The sequence below is a fragment of the Phalacrocorax carbo genome, chromosome Z (genome assembly GCF_963921805.1).
Source record: "Phalacrocorax carbo chromosome Z, bPhaCar2.1, whole genome shotgun sequence".
Lineage (NCBI taxonomy): Eukaryota > Metazoa > Chordata > Aves > Suliformes > Phalacrocoracidae > Phalacrocorax > Phalacrocorax carbo.
This window is the reverse complement of record NC_087548.1, coordinates 3184968-3208965: the sequence shown is the minus strand read 5'-3', so window position 1 is coordinate 3208965 and position 23998 is coordinate 3184968. Positions and strand designations below refer to the sequence as shown.

The 23998-nt window shown below is 47.9% G+C and overlaps 1 protein-coding gene across 1 annotated transcript in view; it reads right to left on the bottom strand.

Moving 5' to 3' along the window:
• The window catches only part of MYO5B (myosin VB), a 160558-nt gene that overhangs the window by 111594 nt on the left and 24966 nt on the right, over positions 1 to 23998 (bottom strand). The window contains exons 2-4 of the mRNA XM_064438928.1: positions 18062 to 18172; positions 14462 to 14633; positions 12109 to 12253 (exon numbers count right to left, since the gene is read on the bottom strand). Of these exons, the coding sequence (XP_064294998.1) occupies positions 12109 to 12253; positions 14462 to 14633; positions 18062 to 18172 (428 nt within the window). The remainder of the gene's footprint in view (positions 1 to 12108; positions 12254 to 14461; positions 14634 to 18061; positions 18173 to 23998) is intronic.

The following is a 23998-nucleotide window of genomic DNA, read 5'->3' as shown; positions in this document are numbered from 1 at the left end:
ATGCAACTCCCCAACCTTCACCCCCATGGGTCTGCAGTGCTTTTGCTTCTAGAACCTAGAGCAGCTTCCCAAGATGACACACAGCCTCTAAAACCAATACCATGACCTCAACTACAGCCTCCATCCATCAGAGACGCTTACAAAACCATCAAGGCACATAAATCCAACCAGAACATTATTTCTTCAACGCGAGGGGCAACAGCACCTCAAAGTTGAGGGCTGCAAGTGTTGGTGGTATCTGATAAGCCTATGGACTGCCATCTGTCTGTGCAATCTGAATGTTTTGCTTCACTGTGCTATTTCAATGGGTCCTCTTCATGCAATAATACATGTTCATAAGCTGCTATGCAGGTGAGTAACACCTCTTTTATTGCGGACTTACACTATGAGCAACACCCATCAAGACTCTCACCCTTGGCCACACACACAGCAAGAGATGGAAGAGGTGTCCAGCCCAGCAAAATTAATAAGGTGGTCACTGGAGTTTTCAAAATATGTGAAAAATATTACAGAATGGTTTGGGTTGGAAGGGACCTTTCAAGGCCATCTCGTCCAACCTCCTGCAGTGAGCAGGGACATCTTCAACTATATCAGGTCACTCAGAGCCCCGTCCAGCCTGGCCTTGAGTGTGTCCAGGGATGGGGCATCGACCACCCCTCAGGGCAACCTGAGCCAGGGTTTCATACTCTCATCATAATATAAAAACATTTCTTCCTTATATCTAGTCTGAAAGTCTAACAGATATCAGATTTTTTTACTAAGGCAACTTCTAAAGGTGCTGCCTGAGGCAAAACAAAAGTCAGCTGTCTACAAAGAGAATGGGCACTTCAAGCAGATACCTGTGCTGATTAGGACTAGCTGCTAATTACCAGCCTTTGCATCAAGAAAACTGATTTTCCTGCTTCTTTAAGCAGTCAGTCCTTCACCTGCAGCAATGCGGAGTAGACTGCTACCCTCGGAGGTGCCTCCAAACCGGCTGGGAAAGGTATGTAGAAACGTCCAAATTTCAAGCCCGCCCAACCAGCCCCAGCTCTCCAGCTGTAGCGAGAGCTGCACCCATTTTGGCTGCATCAGAACAATCAGAGGCGAGACACTGCTCCGTGTTTCCGTATGCAGTTCTCAGCCTAGGAAAGTCGTTAGTCATCGTAATATATGATTTCCCATCAATTTACCTGGTTAAGCCAGGGCTGAACGTCCCTGGAAAGTCCTCCCTGCAGGAGAGGGCATGGTCAAGCCATGGCAATAGCAAAGGGGCTGAACCCAAGGACAGTAATGGTTCCCACCACCCCTCGCTCTGTCAAGAAGAAACAGGGGACATCTCAGTGCACATATACACCTCCAAGATCCTTAGCCTTCACCCACACTGCTTGAAAGCAGGAGTATTTGTAGACAAATATATCCCAAATGTTCTCCAGACCTAAATCACAGTCAGAGTTTTAACCCAGTCAACTTCCTTTAAAGCAGTAATCTAAAGCCATGAGAAGGGACCTAGGACTTACAGGACTTGTTTTTATAGTCATCTCTTCAAAAAACCATCACTGCCACCAGTAGCTTAAGCAAACCACTGCACAACTTCACCTCAATCTCAGCAGTAAGCGCAAAACCAGCTGCACCAAAACCAGGGCTCCTCTGAGAGGGAAAAATAGCCAAAGCAAACGAAGGCAGAACCAGACCCTGTGAATAATTATCGGGGTCACTCCAGCTCTAATCCCAGATCCGACACTAATTCTCTGTGTAATAGAACAAGTCGGTGAGTCTCTCTGCATTTCCACCATGGAAATCACATTTAACCTACTTCTTTCAGGACGCTGGGAGGATTAGTGTTCATAAAGCAATCTGAAGATTAAAAATACTTTAAGTACTGTAGCTTGAACTTAGCCTGACCACAAGAACACCCGTAAAGCCCCGACGCACAACAGGCTCTAATACACTTTTGTATTGACCGCACTGTGCGGGCTGAAAATGAGCATAGCTATTGCATCGTGTTGTTAGCGCTAGATAAATATTCAATAATTTAATTATCAGACTGCATCCCCCCCAAGCGATAATGACAGCTAGAAAAAAACTGAGACAGCCTAACTTTGCCTTCAAATGAATAAGCACAAAATTTACACACTGTGAAGGTAAAAATCAGAGCGTTGCAGCGTTGTAATGTGGTGAAGGGCCGCCTCTGAAACTGCCTCCGAAGCCAGGAATCGTTCCCATTTCAGTGGGATAACTGGAATTTGGAGCAGTATCTCTGCCAAGAGCAGCAGCAACTTGTTTTACTTGCTGGCTTTAACTTGGGTTTGTAAAACACCACGCTTGGCATCGTCGCTCACCACAAATATGAAAACACAACTTTGGAGTAGTGGGACTTTTCCACTGGAGAAACCCAAGGCTGAGCATGAGCCAGCAGTGCCCGGGTGGCCAAGGAGGCCACCAGCCCCCGGGCTTGTGTCAGCACTGGGGTGGCCAGCAGGAGCCGGGCAGGGATGGGGCCCCTGTGCTGGGCCCTGGGGAGGCCCCACCTCGAGTGCTGGGCTCAGGTTTGGGCCCCTCGGGACAAGAAGGGCCTGGAGGGGCTGGAGCGTGTCCAGAGAAGGGCAGCGGGGCTGGGGCAGGGTCTGGAGCACAAGTGTGCTGGGGGGCGGCTGAGGGGGCTGGGGGGGTTTAGCCTGGAGAAGAGGGGGCTGAGGGGAGCCCTTCTCGCTCTCTGCAGCTGCCTGAGAGGGGCTGGAGTGAGGGGGGGGCTGGTCTCTGCTCCCAAGTCACCAGGGACAGGGCGAGAGGGAACGGCCTCAAGCTGCGCCAGGGGAGGGTTGGGTTGGAGATGGGGGGAAATGTCTTCCCTGCCAGAGGGGTCAGGCCCTGGCACAGGCTGCCCAGAGAGGTGGGGGAGTCACCGTCCCTGGGGGGGAGGTATTTAAAAGAAGGGTAGATGTGGTGCTTGAGGATCTGGTTTAGTGGTAGACTTGGCAGTGATAGGTTAGTGGTTGGGCTCGACCTCAAGGGTCTTTTCCAACCTTAACGATTCTATGATTCGATGTTATTCAGCGTCCAGTCAAACAAGACTGTTTAAGGACATGATTTCTGTTTGCGTTCTCAAACATCTGCTGCAAATGCATGTTTTACGCTGCAGCTGCTGAAACCAGCAGCAACATAAGGACAGCTTTTCAAGTGCTATATATTCATCTGGGTCTTTTTTTTTAACTCTGCATCTTTCATAAATAGCATGGATAACCCTACACAACTTTTTTTTTTTTTTTGGAGGTAGATAACTTTTTTATACAGTGAATTATATTGATGGGGGGGGAGAATGAATTTTTTTCACCAACAACCTACGCCCACACGCACCACACCACAGCTCCAAAATACATTTTGGCCAGAACCACCCCCAGAGCTGCTGTAGCCCTTCCCCACCCCAGTGCCATCGCAACTGTAAAGATAACGTTGCACCTTAATGCAACAAACCAGAGAAACAGAACTACAAAATCCCATTTCAGCGATGCCAAAGCCTGGTGTAACATCCCTCAGCTGTTGCAGGTGCCCCCAGGCGCATGTTAGATCATGCACAGTCCATCCAGGGTCTTAGTCAAGACAAATGCATCGGGCACGATGTAACCCGCCAGGTACATCCTGCGCAGCTTCAGCAGCAATTTGCTCACATTCCCTTGGGTTTTAGCAAGAAGCCAGAGAAAAAACACAGGCTTGAATCTCTCAGTTGCTGGGAAAAAGACTAGAAGAACTAGTCTGGTCCTGAACGGGAAAGGATGAGCACGCAGCGTGGTGCTCAAGGAACAGGTAACACGCAAATTAACCTTATCTTCTGCAGCGGTCACCAGCAGCACAAAGCATTACCCTCCCTCGGTACAACACTATTTAACATGCGTATCAGTCTGACGTTTCTAACACGGAGATCAAATACCACAGTGCAAATTAAGATGTCTTTGCAGAGGTCAGAGCGCTTTTATGCGATGCTCCAGCATACCAGTTACTCCTGCGAGAGCGGTGGGAGTCCCACTGCTCCCAGCTCATTAAGGTACTTTCTCCCCGGACCGCTTTGTGCAGCTGGCTGGAAATGCCCCTTCGATAGCAAAGAAAATCCTGCATACTCAAAAGTTTCTGCAAAATGCTGAGCTGTCTCCAGTCTTTCCACCAATTCCTGAGGGCAAGCAGGCAGGATGACCTTCTCCCAGGATTTATGCTTTGCATACCCCGTTGGGGAAGAGCACAAGCTCCTCGGCCACACTAAAACGAGGTCAGCAATTCTTCCATGTGCTGTTTCTAACAAGAGCAAACGACGCACCCAGCCGATTTTATTAGTTCTCTGGCACCCTGATGCTCTTTTCTGCACTGGGATCACTACAGAGCATCCCTTGCTCCGACCCAAGCCACCCAACAGCAGCAGCCAGCCCTCGTGGAGCACCGCAGGTGGAAGAGGCTTCACACTGTGTCCTCCCAAAAAGGACCCACACCGGGGCAAGGACCCACACCGGCTTTCTGCTCCCCAAGCTCGCATGATGCTACCCCAGCAGTTCAGCTCTGCAGGCACCAGGAGGACAAGCCAGTTGCTCTTCCACCCCATGGCAGTCCTGGAAAGAAGGTCCTGCATCCATCACCAGCCATCGATGCTCCTACCCTACCATCTAATTAATTACAGTTGATACAGAAAGCCCCAGAAAGACATTTTCAGAACCCAACGGGACCACTGACTTTTGGGTGAGCGCTATTGGTTCTCCATCCTGAGGTCTCCAGAACCTCACTGAGGACATGGGACAGCAAGCCGTGACCGGGAAGTGGGCCAGGGTGATTGCAAGCCTTTGTGCTCCGATATAATTATGATGCTCGTAAACACCGTTTTGAATATTTAATGATATGTGGTGTCACAGCTTTCACACCTCAGAGCTCAAACAGTTCTCCTGCATCGCAGCAGTAATTACATGTCTCATGTAGCCTGTTACGACTCCAAGTGGGTGATATTTCACACACACAGTCGTTACTCTTCATCAGGCACTGACCTTTCTGTACCTTAAGCTCTCCCATGCCAGTGCTGTCCCATTATGAGTATTTATGGTTTTTCTGTAAGGGAAGTCTCATTTATGATTAAAGCATAATTCTTATTCCAAATTGCCAAAAGGGAAATAAAACCTAAAAAAAAAACCCTAAAAATAAGATCTAAAAAACGACCATTTAGTTGGCCGCTTATCCTCAGAGCATCTCAGTCCTCTCCCATAGCAGGGCAAGTAAGACTGGAGCATCTTTCCTCCAGTTCTTGGGAAACGTTACCCGGAAACCCTTCCATTTTTTCTTTATATCACCTCTGGAGAAGCTGCATCCAGCTGCTTTTGCAAACCCTGAGGTCTAACACCAGCACTGGCATGCTTATGGGCTAGCTCTTCCGAAAGCGGGATAGGGACAAAGGGAGAAGGTTTTAACTCTAAACAGAAGAGATCTCCCTCGGTTTCTCCCCTTCCTAAATTCAAGGTTATTGAGCGGTTTTCCTTCTGACCCTTTTTTCGAATACCAGAGCTTTAGTTTTGGAGATGGCACCTGCCACACAGCCCTGCTGAGCTGCAGCACAGATCGGCCCCGCAGCTCGCTGCAAACCCCCAACCCAGCCTCATTCACCAGGAGACCTAAACCCTTCCCTGCCTTTAATACCACACAACATCCAGCCTTATTTATTGTGCCAGCCTGATTCCTCTTGCATCTCTGTCGGGGGTTAATCTCTCTTTTAACTCCTACCCGCTCTCTCTTTGTATGGTTTTTAAATCCTCTTGTAAAGCTTGAGATTTGAAGTGCTATCAAAGGACAGCCCGCACCGTGCCCACACCCCTCCCTGGCCTCTATTAGGTGGATGGGCATGGTCGACACTGCAATTTCTGCTCTTTTCCAGCTCCAGCATTGCACCCCACAGCAGAAAAGAGAGCAGTCGTGGCCATGCACAGCCCCTGTATCTCTGCAGGACACAGATCGTCCGTGTTTACCTGTGTCGGTGTAGGCCAGCAGGGATTTTTACACTTCGACGTATGCTTTTCATGGTGCAATGAAAGATTTGGGCGCGCTGACTTCCCACAAAAATGGAAAGCCACTACTATATGAGTTACCCATCTGCAGCCCGGGTGTTTGAGCATTTAGTACCAGAAACAGCATGCCGGTGGCGGGGCTGAAAAGGGAAGACACGCTGTTACCGTATGACTTATAATTTAGGAATCACAAGGTAGATGCTGACCCTGGTTTGAATTGCAGACGCTGGGGGTTATCTGGAACCCACCGAGCTGCAGGTGAGACCAGCAGCCCAGACACACAGAAGCTGAGCTCATCCACCAAATCACTCCTGTATTTCTTATTTCATTTCTCCTACAAGAACTATCAGCACCACTACCAGGAGATCCTCACACTGGGAAGGAAGAAACTCCAGTCTAATCAACAGGCCACCAGAACACTTGTTTTCCCACCAACGCTGCAAGGGTCACAGGTAAGGTCTGCAGAGCCCTTTCATGCTCCTAGCAGGAGAATGTTAAAATGCTCTGCATTTCCAATTTAGCTGAGCTATACCTGGATCCGCTCAAGATATTTTTGCCTGACCACATGCAACAGCTTTGCAGACATCACGCATCTGTGAAAGCATCGGCCCCACGGACGCAGCAGCGAATAAAGAACACGGCACTTCACCGAGTCCACGCAATTCTTGGGAGGCTTCTGCAAGTCCTTTATCACCTGAGGTCTTTTTCACTGTAATATTTGAACATTGCCCTTATTTTTTGGTTATTAGCTGACACATCGTGCTAATTAAGAGGCCCACATATGTGATATAACATCACTATTGTGGCAAGATCCAGATGTGCTAATTGGAAAACACGCAGAATATGCAGCAAGAGGCTTACGATGCTTTCGCTGTTTGATTTACGATTTGAGCAAAGACCACCCCACTACTTGCTCCCCGTTTTTGAAACATGTTTGATGCCTTTGGAGGGCCCGTTCTCCTGCCCCATCACCCACAGCAGTGCTTTTCACACCACATACCTCTATCGCCTAGTGCTGTTCTATTTTGCATTTCATTAAGTATAATGCATGATTAAAAAAGAAAAAAGGCATTAAGAAACCCTACTTGGACTAGCAAGTCCTAGCCTGTGCCCAGAGTGAAACCAACTGGTACGAGAGGAAGAGATAGGGAACAAAGACTGAAAAGCCGCACAGATATATCCGCTACTTCAGCACGCTGCAGTGATTTTCCTAAGAGACTCAGCTCAGCATCTGGAGACAACACAGTGACCGCACAGTCAAGCCGAGGTGGCCGAGGATAGCTGGGGAGAAATAAAATGGGGCCACAGACACAAAGGTGAATATCTAACCTCTAACTAAAGCCCCCCAAAGGCTGGGAATGGGAAGCTGGCGTTGCACTGTCACCGTGCCACGCTTCAGTCACTTCCATGGAGCTGGCAACAACTGATGGGACATACTCACCGAGAGGAACGTGGGTCGGGGCAGGTAGTGAGAAACAAGCCCTGCTCGTGTGCGGAAAGCTGCTGGCCAGGCTGACTTCAGCAGAAATAGAGTTTCAAGGGGAATTTTTGCCAGACTCTAGGCTTCTGCCCAAAGCAATGACATACAAGGAAATTAGAGCCACCGCCTGGGATTTGGGCACACAAGGGATCTTTTGTTCCTCTAAGAAAAGCAAGAAGCAATCAGCCAGGGCACCAGTGGCTGTGCTGGCTCTCTGGGCAATCCTGGATGTTCCCCCAAAGCTTTTTAGTCTGCTTTCAGGAGCACAAATGCCTTCTGCAGCACCCAAAGGCGTAAAATGCACCAACACCCAATGCACCTCACCAGGTAGCATCAGGAGGATGGAGATCAAGACCAGAGGAGGAGATGGTCGCGTCACCCTGCAAGACAACGTGTCCCAAAGCACAAATTGCTTTGAATCACACAGCCTCAGCTATTAGCAATCGCTAAATGATCCATCCTTCCACCACCCCAACACTTGACTCCACTGCCTCTGGTAGCAGCACTCGGAGCAAATTAACTCCATGCTGTGTATTTTGCCTCAAACAATATTGTTTCAACGAACCGAACGTGCTTAGTCTCACACCAGCTATGCAGGGAGTTTCTAAAGAGCTGGTCACTGGAAAAATTAGAGGCTGTCACATATGAATTTTAATCGGTCGCCTTTTTTTAAGCTGCTTTACATGCAAGTGCTGCAAAGCAACTCGCTGCAACACAACCTCTTGGGAAGAAGCTTTCATTTAAAGAGGAGTTTAACACATGCCTTCCTCATGGCTAGTGTTCAGATGCCCCTTGCCCAGCCCACCCACAGTTTTCTCCCCCCCTCCTTTATTTTTCCTCCCTTTTTTTCGCCCCATCCTTTCAAACTGGCATTTCCTGATGAGAGGGTGACGCTAGACACGGGATCCAGCAGAGCTTTACAGCCACCTGTGAAGATGCCTCCAGTCCCATCTCACGGACACTAACAGCTCAAGGCAGGCAAGAAAGCACAGGACAACTTCACTAACACCTGTAACACCAGCAAAGGTCTTTAAGTTCTGCCCCAGCACCCTGCCTCTACCTGGCAATGGCATACTAGAAGCCCAGAGGATTAAAAATCTAGTTGCCTCCAATTTTTCTCACTTAACAGAGAAGCTTAGATTTTGCGCCCTTTTCCCTTGGCACCCACGCAATCCCACTCAGTCACCTCCGCTGCACCTTCCCAATGTGTTCTGGGCCACTAATACAGCTAAAAGATACAGATATATTTATTACATACATTTTAGATAGAATATATATTTTATATGTGTGCATATTTTCTTTTTTGAGATATATAGATTAAAAAATATTAAAAACGTTGCCTTCTGCACTGGAGAAGAGCTATTCAAGGTGGCTTCACAGTTCCTGATTACGTCCTTGCTCTGTTTGTCCTCTAAAAATATGACACACCTTGTAGCCTTTCTTATCCAGGTCTTCACGAAAAGAATGAGAAGTTTGCCCTCAGAAGACCACTGCAACTTGAAATCCCGCAGCAAGGGAGAAGCTGGCACCATCTGCCCATTCACATGCTCGCTTCAAGCGTGCGCTCTTTGCCTGCGGCCCCAGAAAACATCTCAAGCATCATTTCAGCAATGCTTTTGGGTGGTTTGTTTTTTTTTTTTTTGAAGGGTTTATTACTCCAGTGCAGTGTGTGATCTCAAGGAAGCAGTTTAATGAGAGTCAGCTAAGCAGGTTCTGCCCTGCCACACAAATGCATTAGTATTATCCCACGGACGTATATAAAAGCACAAAAATGACGAAGCCGCTCGTTGCAAAACTTGGAGATGACACTCCAACCGGACAAGCTCACACAGCAACGACTGCTCGGTGGCTCCAGCGAGTTATTTACTCGGCACCTTTTTTTCCTCAGTGATGTTGCAAATAACATCAGCTCTTTCCAAGCAATCATCCGCAGGGAAAGCTTGTTTTGCCTGTTTGATTTTCTTACTCGCATTGAAAGAAAACCAGAGAAAGTCAAACAAAATGCACATCTGCATTATTATTCTCACTTTCCTACAATGTGATTTTCATTTAATTTGTTTTTAGAATAAATAATTCCTCTTCTTTTTTCCAATACGCCAGCCTATAGGTGCATATACAGACACAAGCACACACATATGTAGATAAAGAAAGAAACAAACCCAGAAGGACAGCCACAGACTGGTTTCCTGCTCCCAGTCACATTGCGAGTTTGACTTTCTGAGATTGCAGGTTTGAGCTTTATTCCTGGTCTATAGGACGCACCAGACACAACACAATTGTTTAAAAGCTAAGACAGTGCAAAACAAGTGATTTTTCTTTTTTTTTTTTTTGTACCTGTTCAGGTTTAACGTACTCCAAGACCTTCATCCTGATGGCTGAGCTGCCCCAGTACCCGTGTCCCACCACACTCACGTGTACTCTCATTGCCTAAAGCAGAGCTTCGGAAAGGAGGCATCTCACAGGGCCAGTAATTCACTTTAAAAAAAAAAAAAGGCAAAACGACGTTCTGTCCAACACAACACATCCATCACTCATGAGACACGCCATCCACACACCCTGCTCAAGCAGCTCCACCGCTCTCCCCGCAGCACCGCGGAGGGAAAAACCTGGATCAAACTGCAGAGAATCCAACGTCCACCCAGAAGCTTTCAGATTGAAGATACAGTGTGCTCCATTTTAAGACACATTTCAAATAACCAGGCAGATTCCTGTAATTCACATTACAACCTCCTCTCGGCCCCATTTGAATCCCTCTTCTGTACCCAAGCCTGCAATTACCGTAATACCAGCCCAAGACAGAGCATCAGAGCGGTGCTGAATAGCGAGCGTCTTGTTTAAGTGCTTTGAAGGTGGTTATTTCCATGCCCCCTCGCAAACAGTGCTCCCTACCATCCACAGCCAGTTATGATTTAGATGGCTGGCTGTCAAAAGCAGATTTACTCTGACGAGGAGGGGAGCAGAGGCGAGTATCTCTGGCTAGAGCTGTCGGTTAGCCCACTGCCTGCAAAAAACACACGGGGATGTGGGAAAGCACCAACTCTTCCCCAGCAGACAAGCAAGCTGTTGCCCTCTATTTTAGACGTGTGCCTAGGAAAATCCATGGGTCAGAAAATCCACGTTGGTCAGCAAACCCTGACCAGAAAACCATGCAGCTTGCTGCTCAGCCTCACACTCCTAAGCCTTCCTCTTCCTCTAGGCAGCTCCCCAGATTTTTCAATTCTTCCCAAAGCGGTTTTGCCCAAAGCACAAGCACTTGCAGGAGGTCTGAACCCTGCTTGGGTACAACCCATCCGATCTCCACCCACAGCAGTGCTCCTCCAGGTGCATTTCTGGATTGAACTCTGGCTCATCTTTGATCAGAAACGCATCCTAACTCACCACTTACAGCCGAGATGCTGCAGAAACCAGACTGAAACCCTTGGTAAACAGTTCTGTGATTATTCTTGCTATTAAAAGCCAGGGCTGCATAAAAACCACAGCTAATCCACAAGGAAATCTAAACACGCTGTGTGAGTCCAGACAACTATAATAAAATGATCCCCAGTGCAACCACCTTCAGCTTCCTCTCAAATTCTTCTCTTTTAGATCGTGGCTTATCCAGTAAGAACAAAATCCTGCGCCTGTCCTCAGCAACACAACTAACACAGAAATAAAGTAAAACTCACACCACGTTCACCTGATGAAGACGCTGCTTTGAAGGACCCACAAATATCTCCAGGTATTTACCAGAGTTACCTCCTAACTCAAAATCACAGCATCTCAACAAACAGGACCAACATTAGCAGCTGGGCTTACTCTGATTATCTCGCCAAATTATCTGAAATGCCGTTTCCCCCAAGCTATTAAACATGACATTTGCAGAGTGGTTTGAATTTCTTCCAGGAAACTCATCCAAGCAGCAGCAGCAGAAGGATCCCTGTCTGAATCACAGTTGCACCAAACCCGTGAGTTCCTGAGGACCATGGAGATCCTCATCAGCCCGGCAGTCTTGGCAGCCGGTAACGGGGTCAAGGCAGTAAGCAGAATTAATCAGAAACCCCTGACCTCAAAGAGATTTCAGCATGAAGCAGTTCTGCACCACAAAAGGGAGGCTGCTGCAGGAACCAAGTCTTGCATCTCGCAGAAGAGGGACAGAGCTACAGCACCCCGTGGGTGAACATGGCCACCATGACGGGGAGATACCACACCGACTCAAGGATATAAAGGCATGAGAGAAGACACCGTATTTTCAGTAGACATGAATATCTGGAATTTTCACACTCAGAACCCAGGGGATGGCAGGGAGATGTGCCAGGGGAGGGTTAGGCTGGGCATTAGGAGAAGGTTCTTCCCCCAGACCGTAACAGGCTCCCCAGGGAGGCATCACGGCACCAGCCTGGCGATATTCCAGAAGCACTTGGCCAAGGCCCTCAGAGACACGGTGTGAATTTGGGGTGTCCTGTGCAGGGACAGGAGCTGGGCGCCATGGTCCTTGTGGGTCCCTTCCAGCTCAGGGTGTTCTACAATTCTATGATTTTCTGTGACTTCACCTTAATTGCACACTTGCAATATTTAATTGGATATTTGCCCGCTTTTAATGCGACTGTTCGATCCAACCCGGCTGACTGAGCGCCCACTCACCTGGCCATCTGCTTATAGGCTTCCTCTGCCACCGCAAAGATGTGAGGGTCCATATCCCCCATGTTTTGGCCACTGTACGCGTAGATGACATCTTGTTCGTAGATTGGCAGCTGCTCGTATGGATTGATGGCAACAAGTACAATACCTTCGAACAGATAAATAGACAGGTTTGTTACAAACCAAGCACTGAGTTAATACTTCAGGCTTTTTAGGGCTTGCGTTAGTTATTTCAATCAATTTTTTTAAATATGATGCTTGAAGGAAAAAAAATGAGAAGGAAATGGGGAAGGACTCCTAATTCTTATCTCAGCATCTCCTTCACAGAGCTATGCTTTGATAGCAAGGCTATAAGCTCCAGTACAGCTCCAGAGGAGGCATATGAAACCAGTGAGAAAAGCAAATATATAATCTTCATTGTGTGAAGCCAGACTTTGCAGAGTGAGAAGAGCAGCTAAACAGTGCCTGAGCCATCACTTCGGAAAAGCAATTGCTATGCAACCTAAGCTCTGCTTGACCCAAACAAAATATCCAGGATTTTCCCCTATCTTAAATTCTGGGTAAAAGCTCGTAACAAAGAAAGTACTCAAATCAAAATGAGATCCATAAGTCACAGGAAAGGAACACCAGAGCCTGCATTAAAGCTGTAATGCCTCTTTCCTCTCCAGCTCTAGGAACGCCATGCCTGCCCGGAGGAGGCAGTGAGCCCGCGAACTAACGAGAAGCAAAACCATGCGTGGTGTTACCTGCGTGCTCGAGGGAGCTGGTCTGCACCCTGCAAGAACTGAAGCACTGACAAGTTCCACCTCCGCAGCACCTTCAGGTTTTGCAGGTTTAAACTGCTATTGTAAGGAGCTCCAGAGAGCACGTGGCTGGTGGGAGTGGGTGCTGTGCTCCCAGCCCAGCCGATTCAGGGCTCGGGCACGCTCACATTACAGCAAGCCACAGGAACGCTCAGCCTGCGGCAAATGCCAGGATACGGTGACTTCAGCTACAACGAAAAGCAAAGGTCAGCTAAATCACGTTACCTGCCTCTGCGGGACATCAACCCAACAGCTTCACCGCACCGTGCCCTGCTCCTATCTGTTTGCATCCTGGTGCTGTTAGGGTCATGTATCTCTTTCTCTTACTGACCAAAACCACAAAGAGCCACAAGAAGCACTTTTCTCCCCTCCTCAACCACTTCATAACTAAAGCACAGGGTACGTTGCACCCAAAGTGCACTTCGTAGCTAGACCTACACTTGCTAAGCTCAAACAGCCAAGCCTAAACCCATGCATCTTCATTAGCACAATGCTGTGCTCAAGATTATTATAAACCCTCACAAGAGGCTGCACTAATGAAACCTCACTGATTTTGGATGAAAGCAAGCTTGCATCTGACCGGGAGCGCACAGCAGCTGCAAAAGGGAGCAAGTTATGCCAATAGTCTAACCCAGCATTAAATATTTAAAGCAAAGGCACCACAGTTACCAGCCACTGAGGTATTTCAAGGGTGCTACTTTAAAGAGTCATCTCCTTCTGCCAAGCATTTCCTCAACAACCCTAAATTGCGACACTTAATCACAGCTGTACGTACCAGCCTTAACCCTGCCACACAAACAATCCCGTGCATTTCACTGTAATCTTGCAACTCATCACTTTGAGAATCGTTAGTCTGCATCACTGCTAGCAAGGTCATCTTGAATGTCAGCAAGAGGGTTCAACATTCAATATTCTCCGATGTAACCGAATAAAAATGGCTGAATTGCCTTTTTTTTTTTTTAAGATTGCAATTTGTTGCCATTCACACACAGGTAACTGCTGTCTTGAATGGTTTTGGCAGGTCACTCTCCCTAGGAGTGACGAACCCAAGTTCACACCTGCTCTCCTTCTGCTTTGAATTTAAGCATTAGATGGCCCCAAAGTCAACAAGAAAAGGCAGGAAACAACAGTGGAGCGAGTTTTTTTTCGCCATCTTCCAGGATGGAAACGTGTTATGGACACTTCTCAGTTGGATTGTATCTTTCTGGCACACTGCTGTTCACTGGTTTGCTAGGTCCTACTTTTTCCCCGCAGACTGCCAAGCACACGCAAAGTTGGCCTCAAACTCATCTGACAAGACGCTTCCACCAAGAGTCACCTATGTGGACCACGAGCTCAGGCAGTTCACAGTACACCAACCCTCAAAAACCACCTCTGGTTTTGCAACCTAGAGCTTGTTGGCACACAATCGCGTCTCCCACCCACACCGAATTCACAGCCCCCAGACCTTCCTCACACCATTAGCCTCTGGCTTGTGGTCTCAAGGGGTTGCTATGCGGACATGCTCTAACCCACTGCTTTCCATCAGCTGAACGCGTGGCCTGGACACTCACCACAGTACGTGTAGATGTGGTTGGACTCGAGGAACCTGACTTTGAGGTTGTGGAGGACTGCGGGCTCGTGCAGGTAGCTCAGGGCCGTCAGGTCATTCTCTCCCACCAGGATATCCGGATTGCGTAGGAAAGGCAGCTCATTTCCTTGGTGGTCAATAGGATATTCGTAGAGCTGAAGAGACGCATATGAGGGATGTGAGAACACAAAACCCAACAGCTCCTTTAACGCCTTATAATCCAAGCATAACTTCAGCTTGATATGGCCGATATTAGCACCTCCTGCTCTAACTGGAATGAAAACCCCTTTATGCTACATGCTCTGGGCACCTGGATGATCCTCCTGTCCCACACTGCCAGGAGACAGGACATCCCCTGGTAAATGGCTTTGAGTTGGCCAACAAATGATCCTGAGGGACACAGATGGACCATAAGAACCAACCCGAGCACACTTGGATTGTTTTCAGGCCAGCCTTGGGGCAAATAGCCTTTATCCAGCTCCGAGCAGTAGCAGGTACCATAGAGAAAACCACAGCTTCATCCGATCTAAACATCTTAATGCTTTTTGAAAGGCAGCTTCATTTCAAAATAGATTATATTCTTCCCACCAGAGGGATTTCTCAACTGATTTTTAATTCAAGCTACTTTTATATTCAAAACCTTACACCCTTTCAGGCAGAGAAGGACATGGAAAAGTAGAGAGTCCCTGCTGCTTCAATATCTGAAGAGCCAGGTTATGCCGTTGAAGCATATGGCTGCCCATATGCTAACTATTTTTGGCTCATCCCCAAATGAACAGCAAAGCCACCAACTGAAGAAAAACTGTATTTTTATCCCTTAACAGTGGGGAGGAAAAAAAGAATATAGTTGCCTGTGATGTTGCTTTCCACAGGATGTCTCAGGAAGGGATCCTGATGCTCCCTGATCCCAACAGAAGACGGGAATCCCAGTTTTCAAGCAGAAGAGAACCACAACCATTGCAGCGGCACCGGACTGCAAACAGCACAATAAGAGCCGACCCGAGTGTACAAGGACAGGCTCACACAGCACATCTGACAACGTCAAGCTTGTTTTGTCCTCCAATTCCACATTGCCAATGCCAATTTTCAAGAGTTTGCACTCAGTCTCACATCTTAATGGCAAACACACCAGGGATCCCTTGTTATATTTAAAAATCAGCTCTTCATTCAGAAGGAGTACTCTTGCATACAGAGTACAGCCAGAAACCACAAAACCCATGGAAATTCACCTAAAGCACAAGGACAAAAGAGAAGCACTAAACAGTTGGGTAATGCATGTTGGCTGTCAGGAACAAAAGCCTTTCAACAGCTTCAAAACCCCTGAAGATATGTACGGTCGGTATCCCCATCAGACGCTCTCGTGCGCTGCTCCCCCTCGCTAAACCTTTTCATCCCAACGTTACTTGGGTCTAGGCAGGGTTTCATACGGAAGAGCATCAAGCAGGGGTCTCAGAGCACTGGCAGGAAGCAGCGGTCTCTTGCACAACCCCAAAATGAGATGTTCCTGCGTTTCACTGGGACAGTCACATGTTTATTAAGCTACCATCTACAACACCTGGTAATCCTTTAACCTCCTTGTACTTTAACGTTGCTGACCCTAAACTCAGCTGTACAGAAAGACTAGACCTTGCAGGACTTGTTAGCCCCTTTCGTTTCCAGGGAAATATCCAGATTAAAGAGAAAAAAAGCAGCTTCTTGCAAAGGCTTGCGCACTGCTGCTTGGCTTCTCCAAGGTTTCTATCTTTGCCTCAGGAACAAGAGAAAAAGCATGTAAAAAAACCTGCAACAAGGGTCATCCCTGCAGCATCTGATGCCACTGGGAGACAGACAGCTGCTGCACGGAGTGACTGGAATTCACTGAATTCATGGTGGAAATACGCCCGTCGTGAGCATCACACTTGCATCGTGAGCATGAAGCATCATGTCAGAGAAAAACATATGCTCAAACAATGTGCATCTCCTCATTCAGATTTATCAACATGGATGAGAAGAAACAGCCTCAAGCTGTGCCAGGGGAGGTTTAGGTTGGAGATGAGGGGAAATGTCTTCCCTGCCAGAGCGGTCAGGCCCTGGCACAGGCTGCCCAGAGAGGTGGGGGAGTCACCGTCCCTGGGGGGGTTCAAAGGAGGTGCAGACGTGGCCCTTGGGGCCATGGTTTAGGAGGCCTGGGGGTGTTGGGTTGGGGGTTGGCCTTGATGGTCCCAGAGGTCTTTCCCAACCTTAATGATTCTGTGATTCTACAGAGGGGAAAAAAGCATCTCTGAGAGGAACATCATCCATCTTTTCACCTCCTCAGAAAGCTGCCCTATGCTGGAACAGCAAATTGGGGAAGACAACAAGCGTGGCCAGAGCTAACCCAGGAAGACCCAACAGCACCATGCGCTGGGTGCAGATTTCAACACAAAACTTTCTTTGCAAACCCGGCACAGTCACATACTGCAAACAGCCCGCGCTTGCGCTGCTCGGAAAGAATTGTTTTGATGAACAGCCTAATCAAGCGTGTCTCATTTCTGTTCTCCATCTTCCCATTAAGTAATAGGGTGAAAATATTCCCTGCAGTATGGAAATGGTCAGCTGGCAGGGGATGTGAATTACTCACCTTCCTCAGAGCACTTTCAATTTAGAGAAGGTGGCCTCTTAACTCTTTTAGCAACCGAGCAGATCACCCTCTAGACAATTAAGGAAACCCCATCTGCTCAGTGAAGAAAGCTTGTTTAGGTGGAATTCTTAATGAAAAGATTTATTTATTCTTCCTGCCACACCAGGCGCCACGTCTGGGAGATGCACCTCGTGGTGGACACGTAGCGTGGCTGCTCCCTTCCCACAAACCAGCCAAATTTTGCAGCTGATGCGAATGCCACCGTTAATTCCATCTGCAATCCCTCGCTTGTTACCCGGCGTCCCACCCCGTGAGCTTTTTGTGCGGGACAGAAATCAGCTGCTCTTCCCCAGCCTCCATCCTGCTTTGGGAAGGATTTATCACTGGCTGCACACATGCCGTGAGCCTGGGCTGTTTGTGCATTTAAAAGCCTCACTTGCTAAAAAACATCTACATTTAAATGAGTTTCTCATTTTTGTCTTTTAGAGCTTTTTTACTTAAAAAAAAAAAAAAGGAGAAAAAGGGGTTTTATGTAAAATTATGCTTAAAGAGAAAAACTGAGGCATGGAGAAAGCTGTTGCGCAGCAGTCGCTTCTGCTCTCTATGTGATTTTTCCGTCGGTACCCAAGTTTGAGTACACGCCACCAGCCGTGCTCTTTCCAATTTGTTCAGCAGCAAAAACCATAAACTGATATTTCTAACATACTGCTGCTATAAAAAAACCACAACCTTATTCTGATATCACAGACTATTACAACTTTGCCAGAGGATGAAGAGAGATGAGAGGGGTCAAGGGCTTTTCTCGCAACCTACTTTAAACACAAGTGTCTGGGGAGGGAGCGGACATGGAATAGCTGGAAGCGCTAAGGCAATAAAACACATTTAAAAATACTTCCTAAAAAAATATGAGATGGCTCAGGCTTCTTCACACATTATTTCAAAGTTTTAAATTACTGAGAAGAATAACGACATTCAAGTGCTTACAGTTTCATCTTCAAGTTTCAGATGAAGGCTTTTATCTCCCTCTTTGTAATCCTTGATAATTTCTGCTGATCTCCAGACTTCATCAGGGTCAGGAATCCAAACTCTAGTGTACTGGAGAGAGGGGAAATAAAGAAAGAAAAAGCTTAAACACAAGGAAACCCCAGGAAATTAAATCATAAATAAATTAATTCACCATGGATACAATCCCACACTCATTGTAAAGTCAGTGCACCTAAATCATTTATTTCAGTCCAAAAAAGAAATATTCTAATTTTAGGTTTGGGGGTAAATTACAGACCAGAAGTCTGATTTTTCAATTAGACTTTCAGTCAGGCTTCTTCTGGACGAGGTGTACACTGGTTTATTACCAATCTAACAAAGCGGGGTACAGACTCAAGGTAAATGTGAAATTTAATTTCCCTGGAAAAAAAATCCAACAGCCTTCTAGAAGTTTTTATGAAACAGGAAAACTCCCCCCAGCAGACCTTACACCAAAGCGTATTTCTTTGGCACAGAACAACGACAGGTTGCTTCCCACAGAGCAAGCCTTAACCTAAACCCACCACCATGGAGCTGAGCAGGCAACAGAAGGCACCAAAGCCGACTTCTTTGGCTGGAGGAGAACCTGCAAACAGGTTTCAAGGGTCTGGAAAAATGTTTAGGATGCACCATTTAACCTTTTCAGCCTCTCTAAAGTTCACCCTTATGCCTCCGGAGAGGAAATCCCAAAGGTGGACCAGCCGAAGTGTCCACAACAGGACAAAACCCAAGAGCGAGCAGCACCGCTCACACATAATGAGATTATGGTGTTACTCAGAGCCACAACACCTCCTGCTAATGGGATTTACTTTGCTATTATAATGCAGAAATAAATACTCTGTGCAAAAGCGCACACACACCCCCGTGTCGAGCAAGTAACTGTTGTGCTGAGACCTCCAGTACTTGCTCTCGGGAGTGGGGACAAGCGCACTGCAGACCCAGCAGTAACACTGCAACCTCCAGGCATGGGCTTCCCTCACCCTCTACATACACCTTTCCTTTTGCCAGAGCAGGCACCAGTTTCCCTGCTCATGGGGCTGCCGGGGCAAGGTCCTGAGAACAAGGAACCCAAAATTGTTCCATCTCTGCAAGGCGTCACCTTGACTCGGGCTTTTGTCACTGCACATGGACCCGTACAGCCAGCCTGATGCTGGACCGCGCCAGCCGACGTTGAGTCAACAGGAACCCTTCAACCATCACTTATTTACTGGCGTTTGCGGGGTCGTGTCTCCCCCAGCTCTTCCTGTTAATAGAATAAGTTTACATAGCTCTTATTTCATACACAAAACACAAGGAGTTGGGGGAAATCCCAGCGGACCCATGAGTTAAAGCAGCAGCAGCCAACTAACAGCCTGCTCTGCAGCTCTAGAGCAATAGATTTTTATATGTATCCTGTGTAATGATTTTTAGAGTTGCTCAATAGCTACAGCAGCGGGAACCCTCGGATGTTAATGGAGCTAAACAAATATATTGCCAGAGCAGCAGTTTTATCAGGGAGGGGAAAAGAATTAAAGAAATAAATAGCCTTTTCTCAATATACAACCTCTAACAGCTCACAGGCCTTCAGTGCTTTCCCTGCCACGGGGAAGGGAGGCTGCCAGGGGGAAGGGGCCAGTTCAGGACCCCCAGCCCAGTCTCCCTTGTCCCCTCCAGCAAGTGGCATTGCAAGAGATGTAACACCCCTGCAGCACAGCCAGGAGCCCCATCTTTGGTCAGACCTTGAAACAAGGTGCAGCTGGCAATGCACCACTCAGCTTTCCTCACCCACTGCACCTCGCCCCAGTTTCCAGGCTCCGACACCATGGGAAGGGCTTTACAGACCATTGCTGCAGCTCTGCAGCAAAACACCTCGCCTGCCTTTTTGTCCCCACCATCGTGGTTTCATCCAGTGCCAGCTCTCTCCTGGCAGAAGAGAGATCAAATATGCTCCAGAAATGCCCAAAATAGCTGGGGATCAGGATGTACCCAGATCAAGGCAGCCTCAAAAACAAGACATTACTGGTCTTGGCTGGAATCCTGCAAGTTCTCCACCTGCACATGGGGCTGGGCTGAGCCATGGACCTGCCTGGACAGACAGATGCAGAGAGGGGCACGTTGACCCCAGAACAACCCTAAAACCACTGTGGTGCTTGGTGGATGAAATTTGGGTCCACCTCCAGCAGCAGTAAAAGGTCACGTTGGCCATGGTTGGCGATGAGTTGCTGAGAGGGGCCAAGAGCCATCCAGTGCCCGGGTGCGATGTGGGAACCACTGGCGGAGGGCAGCAGCTCTCAGCATCCACCACCTAGGGATGGACTTACAACCTGGTGGTGAAAGACTTCACGTCCCACCAGCCATCCCAACCACAAAACTACAGAATTTCAATAATAAACCTGATTCTCCGAGGCTCTTGTGCATACACACGTACACAAGAGGTTGCACAGCACAGAAGGCAATAAGACGTAGGTGTTTGCAAGGTGTCAGAAGCCCTGCGGGTCACTCGTCCCTGGCTGGGAGATCCCAAACGCGATCGCTGCTCCAGCACAAGCGCTCCCCACACCGAGCGCTTCCCATCCTCCTAAATAGCTGCGGGCTGTTAGAAAAGGCTCTTATGAATGCATTTTCCCAAGCATCTATAATGCCGTCCTCTCGCGCGTGCATGCACACGCACATCCAAAAAGGGGGACCACCTTTTTTTGTTGTGCATTTTCACCATCGTCCCCTCCTTGCTCCCAGCAGAGATGCAAGTGCTCAGCCCTCCAGGCAGGGCAGGCAGCTACACAAACCCGCATCCAACCCCTCCCTTTCACCCGTAAATCCCAAGTATTTCAAACCATACAGAGCTGAAATAAAAGCACTTTGTCGTTCTTAGATCTTTACAAGGCGAGCTTTAATTAAAACCTCCCGAGGCTTGGAGGCAGCCCATGGTGGGGGCACGCTGGAGCACCATGCCTGCCTTCCTTGCCTCCGACTTCTGCAACCCACTCCCTCCAAAGCGGCTTCACACGCCGTACGCCTGCCAGTTAAATTCATACAGATAAGAGCCACCAGGTCACCAAAACAATTTCCCCAGGCAGGAATGCATCCTTGTGAACCTCTACTTCCACAATCTCACCCCTCTAGTATAATTATTCCACTTTACATGCCGTGTCCTGGCTTCACTAGCTTTAACAACCTCTTGACCTTCTGGAGGATCTTGTTATAAAGGGAAAGGGCAGGTGGGTCTATCTCAAAGCACTAGGACCAGTGGATTAGCCTGAGCTCGGGCTCAGGAAACACAACGCTGGCAGATCACAACCTCCCAACACTCCAGTGTCTCTGTCCAGGAGAGTAGAAAGAAAAAGCATTTCTTTCATCCTCAAGGATGTCTTCGAACACGGCGTTAGCATGGGTCGGACACGGCTCCGCATGTTCAGCCTCTCATGAAAAAAGGGAAAAACTTAAAGATCTGTTTTGATTTTTTAAACCAGATTCCCAATAAACCAAAGTGATTCAGTGCTCTCACAGCCTCTCGTGTTATTCCATCCAGATTAAACAGAAGCTTAATAAATTCAATCCCCACCTCCTGATTTGATATAAATTTTAGCAGGCTGCCGCTACGGACGCAGATTAAAACCAGCATTAAATTAGAAGAGGCAGGGTTTGTTTTGCTGTTTGAAAGCCCCCAGTGCCAGCCAAAGGCACTCCCAGCAAACCATCCTCAAGCTCCTGGTGATGTGCTCGGTGGCTGCTCCAGCACAGCGGGAAGGGATGCTGGTGTGCACAGAAGGAGCTACACCGTTGTGGACGGTGTATAATCTTCCATTAAATTAAGAGCGTAATTTTCCATTACATTAAACAGATAGCTAATTTTTAAGCATTTTTTTCTTAGACTGGGCTGTTTGGTGGTTGCAACAGTCTTTGCGGCAAGCCAGAAGTCAGCAAATCCATCTTTATTATTATTGTTTTTAAATCCCCCGAGTTATTTCAGGAATGGCAATACTCACAGCTGACCCTGGGAAGTTTTCATTGCTCCTGGGTCAAGGGCATTTTTCCAGGGGCATCCTTCCAACTTCTGCAGCCCGAGGGAGGGCACGGCAGAAAACCTGCAATACTGGCGAGACAATAGCATCGACCGCCTAGCAATTAGGAATTCAGTAACCAAGATCATGGTATAGTATCTCACAACCAAGGTTCTTCCAGACAGGTTACTTTGAAACAGGCCAGTAACAACTCTTCAACTCTCACAAGCCATCCAGAACTAAAATGAAAGTTTTCCCAAGTAAAAAGAGCAAAAGACAAGCTCTACCTTAAATTAAAAAAGGTCATATCAGACAGCACAATTTGGGGTTTGGAGCTAATTTTTCTTCCCCCCTCCCTTATTTTTTTAAACCACTACAAAAGATAACTCCACAAAGATAATTTAAAGAGGCTTTTGCAGCAAAATAAACCCAGAAGACTCTCCTTGCCACCACTGTGCATGGATACTAACAGCGTCCCCTTCCAGCTCTGCACTAAAATAAATGAACTTCTCTTCATTAATTTACACTGGGCACGCAGTCCTGGGCTGAACTGGGGTCTCCGCTGTATTTCTGCCCTCCCGCTGGCAATACGCCTACCACCGGAGGATCCCACATCCCCACGATTAGCAGGCGGTTATTTAGCTGTGCTAAATGTGCTTGTGCAAACCACCGCGCTTGTCGGTGCCCGGGAAGAGCCGCTCGATGGGTGCTGTCAGCTGGGGGGGGGACGGACGGAAAAACAGCGGCTTCGGGGCTTTCCTGGGTGCTTTGTGGCCTTAAAAATCCCTTCTGCCCCACTTGGCAGTGACTCAGGAGAAAAATCTGCTTCGCCCGTGATGCTGCACGGCACGGGCGAGGTGCTTCAGCAGCAGGGCAAACACCTCTCTGTTAAGGGACTTGTGGATCATTAACTTCTTTATTATTATTTACAATATTGAACATTGGGGCAGATGGCAAACCATAATCCTTCCCTTCCCATCCTCCAAATGAGATTTTCATCCCAGGAGTGATTTCTCCCCTGCCCAACAGACAAGCAAAGCCCATATTTAGGTCAGAGCTCCCCAAGCTGTGCCGTGACTCCAGGACCCGCTGACCCCTGCGTCTCACCCCACGCTGGCTTCTCCGTTAGCTGCCGGGTACCGCTGGCCAGCAAACCCTCCCAAGGGTCAGGAGGGGATGGCAGCAGGTTTCACCGCTTGCTACAGAGCAGGTAGGGATGCTCCGGTGCTGCACACCCCCTCCACTGCCTAATTCCTACAACACCGGTACCCAATGCTGGGACACCGAGCACCCCCAGCAAGAGCCCAGCATCCAGGACCTCTAATAGGAAAAGACTCACTTCTTCCTCACCCTAAAAAACCCAAAAAGACTGAAAGGAAAGGTCATGACTGGTACATCAATATTTCAACACACAGCAGGGGACACACACAACCCCAATATCATGCTCAAGGAGTAGGGGGAAAAAAATAGTGGTTTATTTGTTAAAAAAATCATAACAAAACACAAAAACCTAATCATTTTGAGCCATAGAATGCAAATATTAACTTGCTAAGAGTGTTAAACGAAAAGGGAAAGACAACAGCAGGCTGCAGAAGCACCTCTAATTCCTCAAGATGAGAACAAGCAAGTTGCATGTTTCCCAGGACTGATAAAAACGCACAAACCCAAACAGCTGAGCACAATTTACACCGCGCCTCACATTCCCCATCCTCCTCATGCTATCAGCACAGAGACGGACCCAGGGAAAGCACACCAACGGACACCCAGACCATGCCCGCATCAAAGCTGGGCTCCTAAGTTTTGGGGAGCTTCTCTGCTCATCCCAAAGCGCTGCAGGGGTCGCTGGATTCGAGCTAGCAAAGCACATGCTTTGCTGATGCCTCCTAGGTACCAGGATATTTTCCTCCACCCTGAAAAG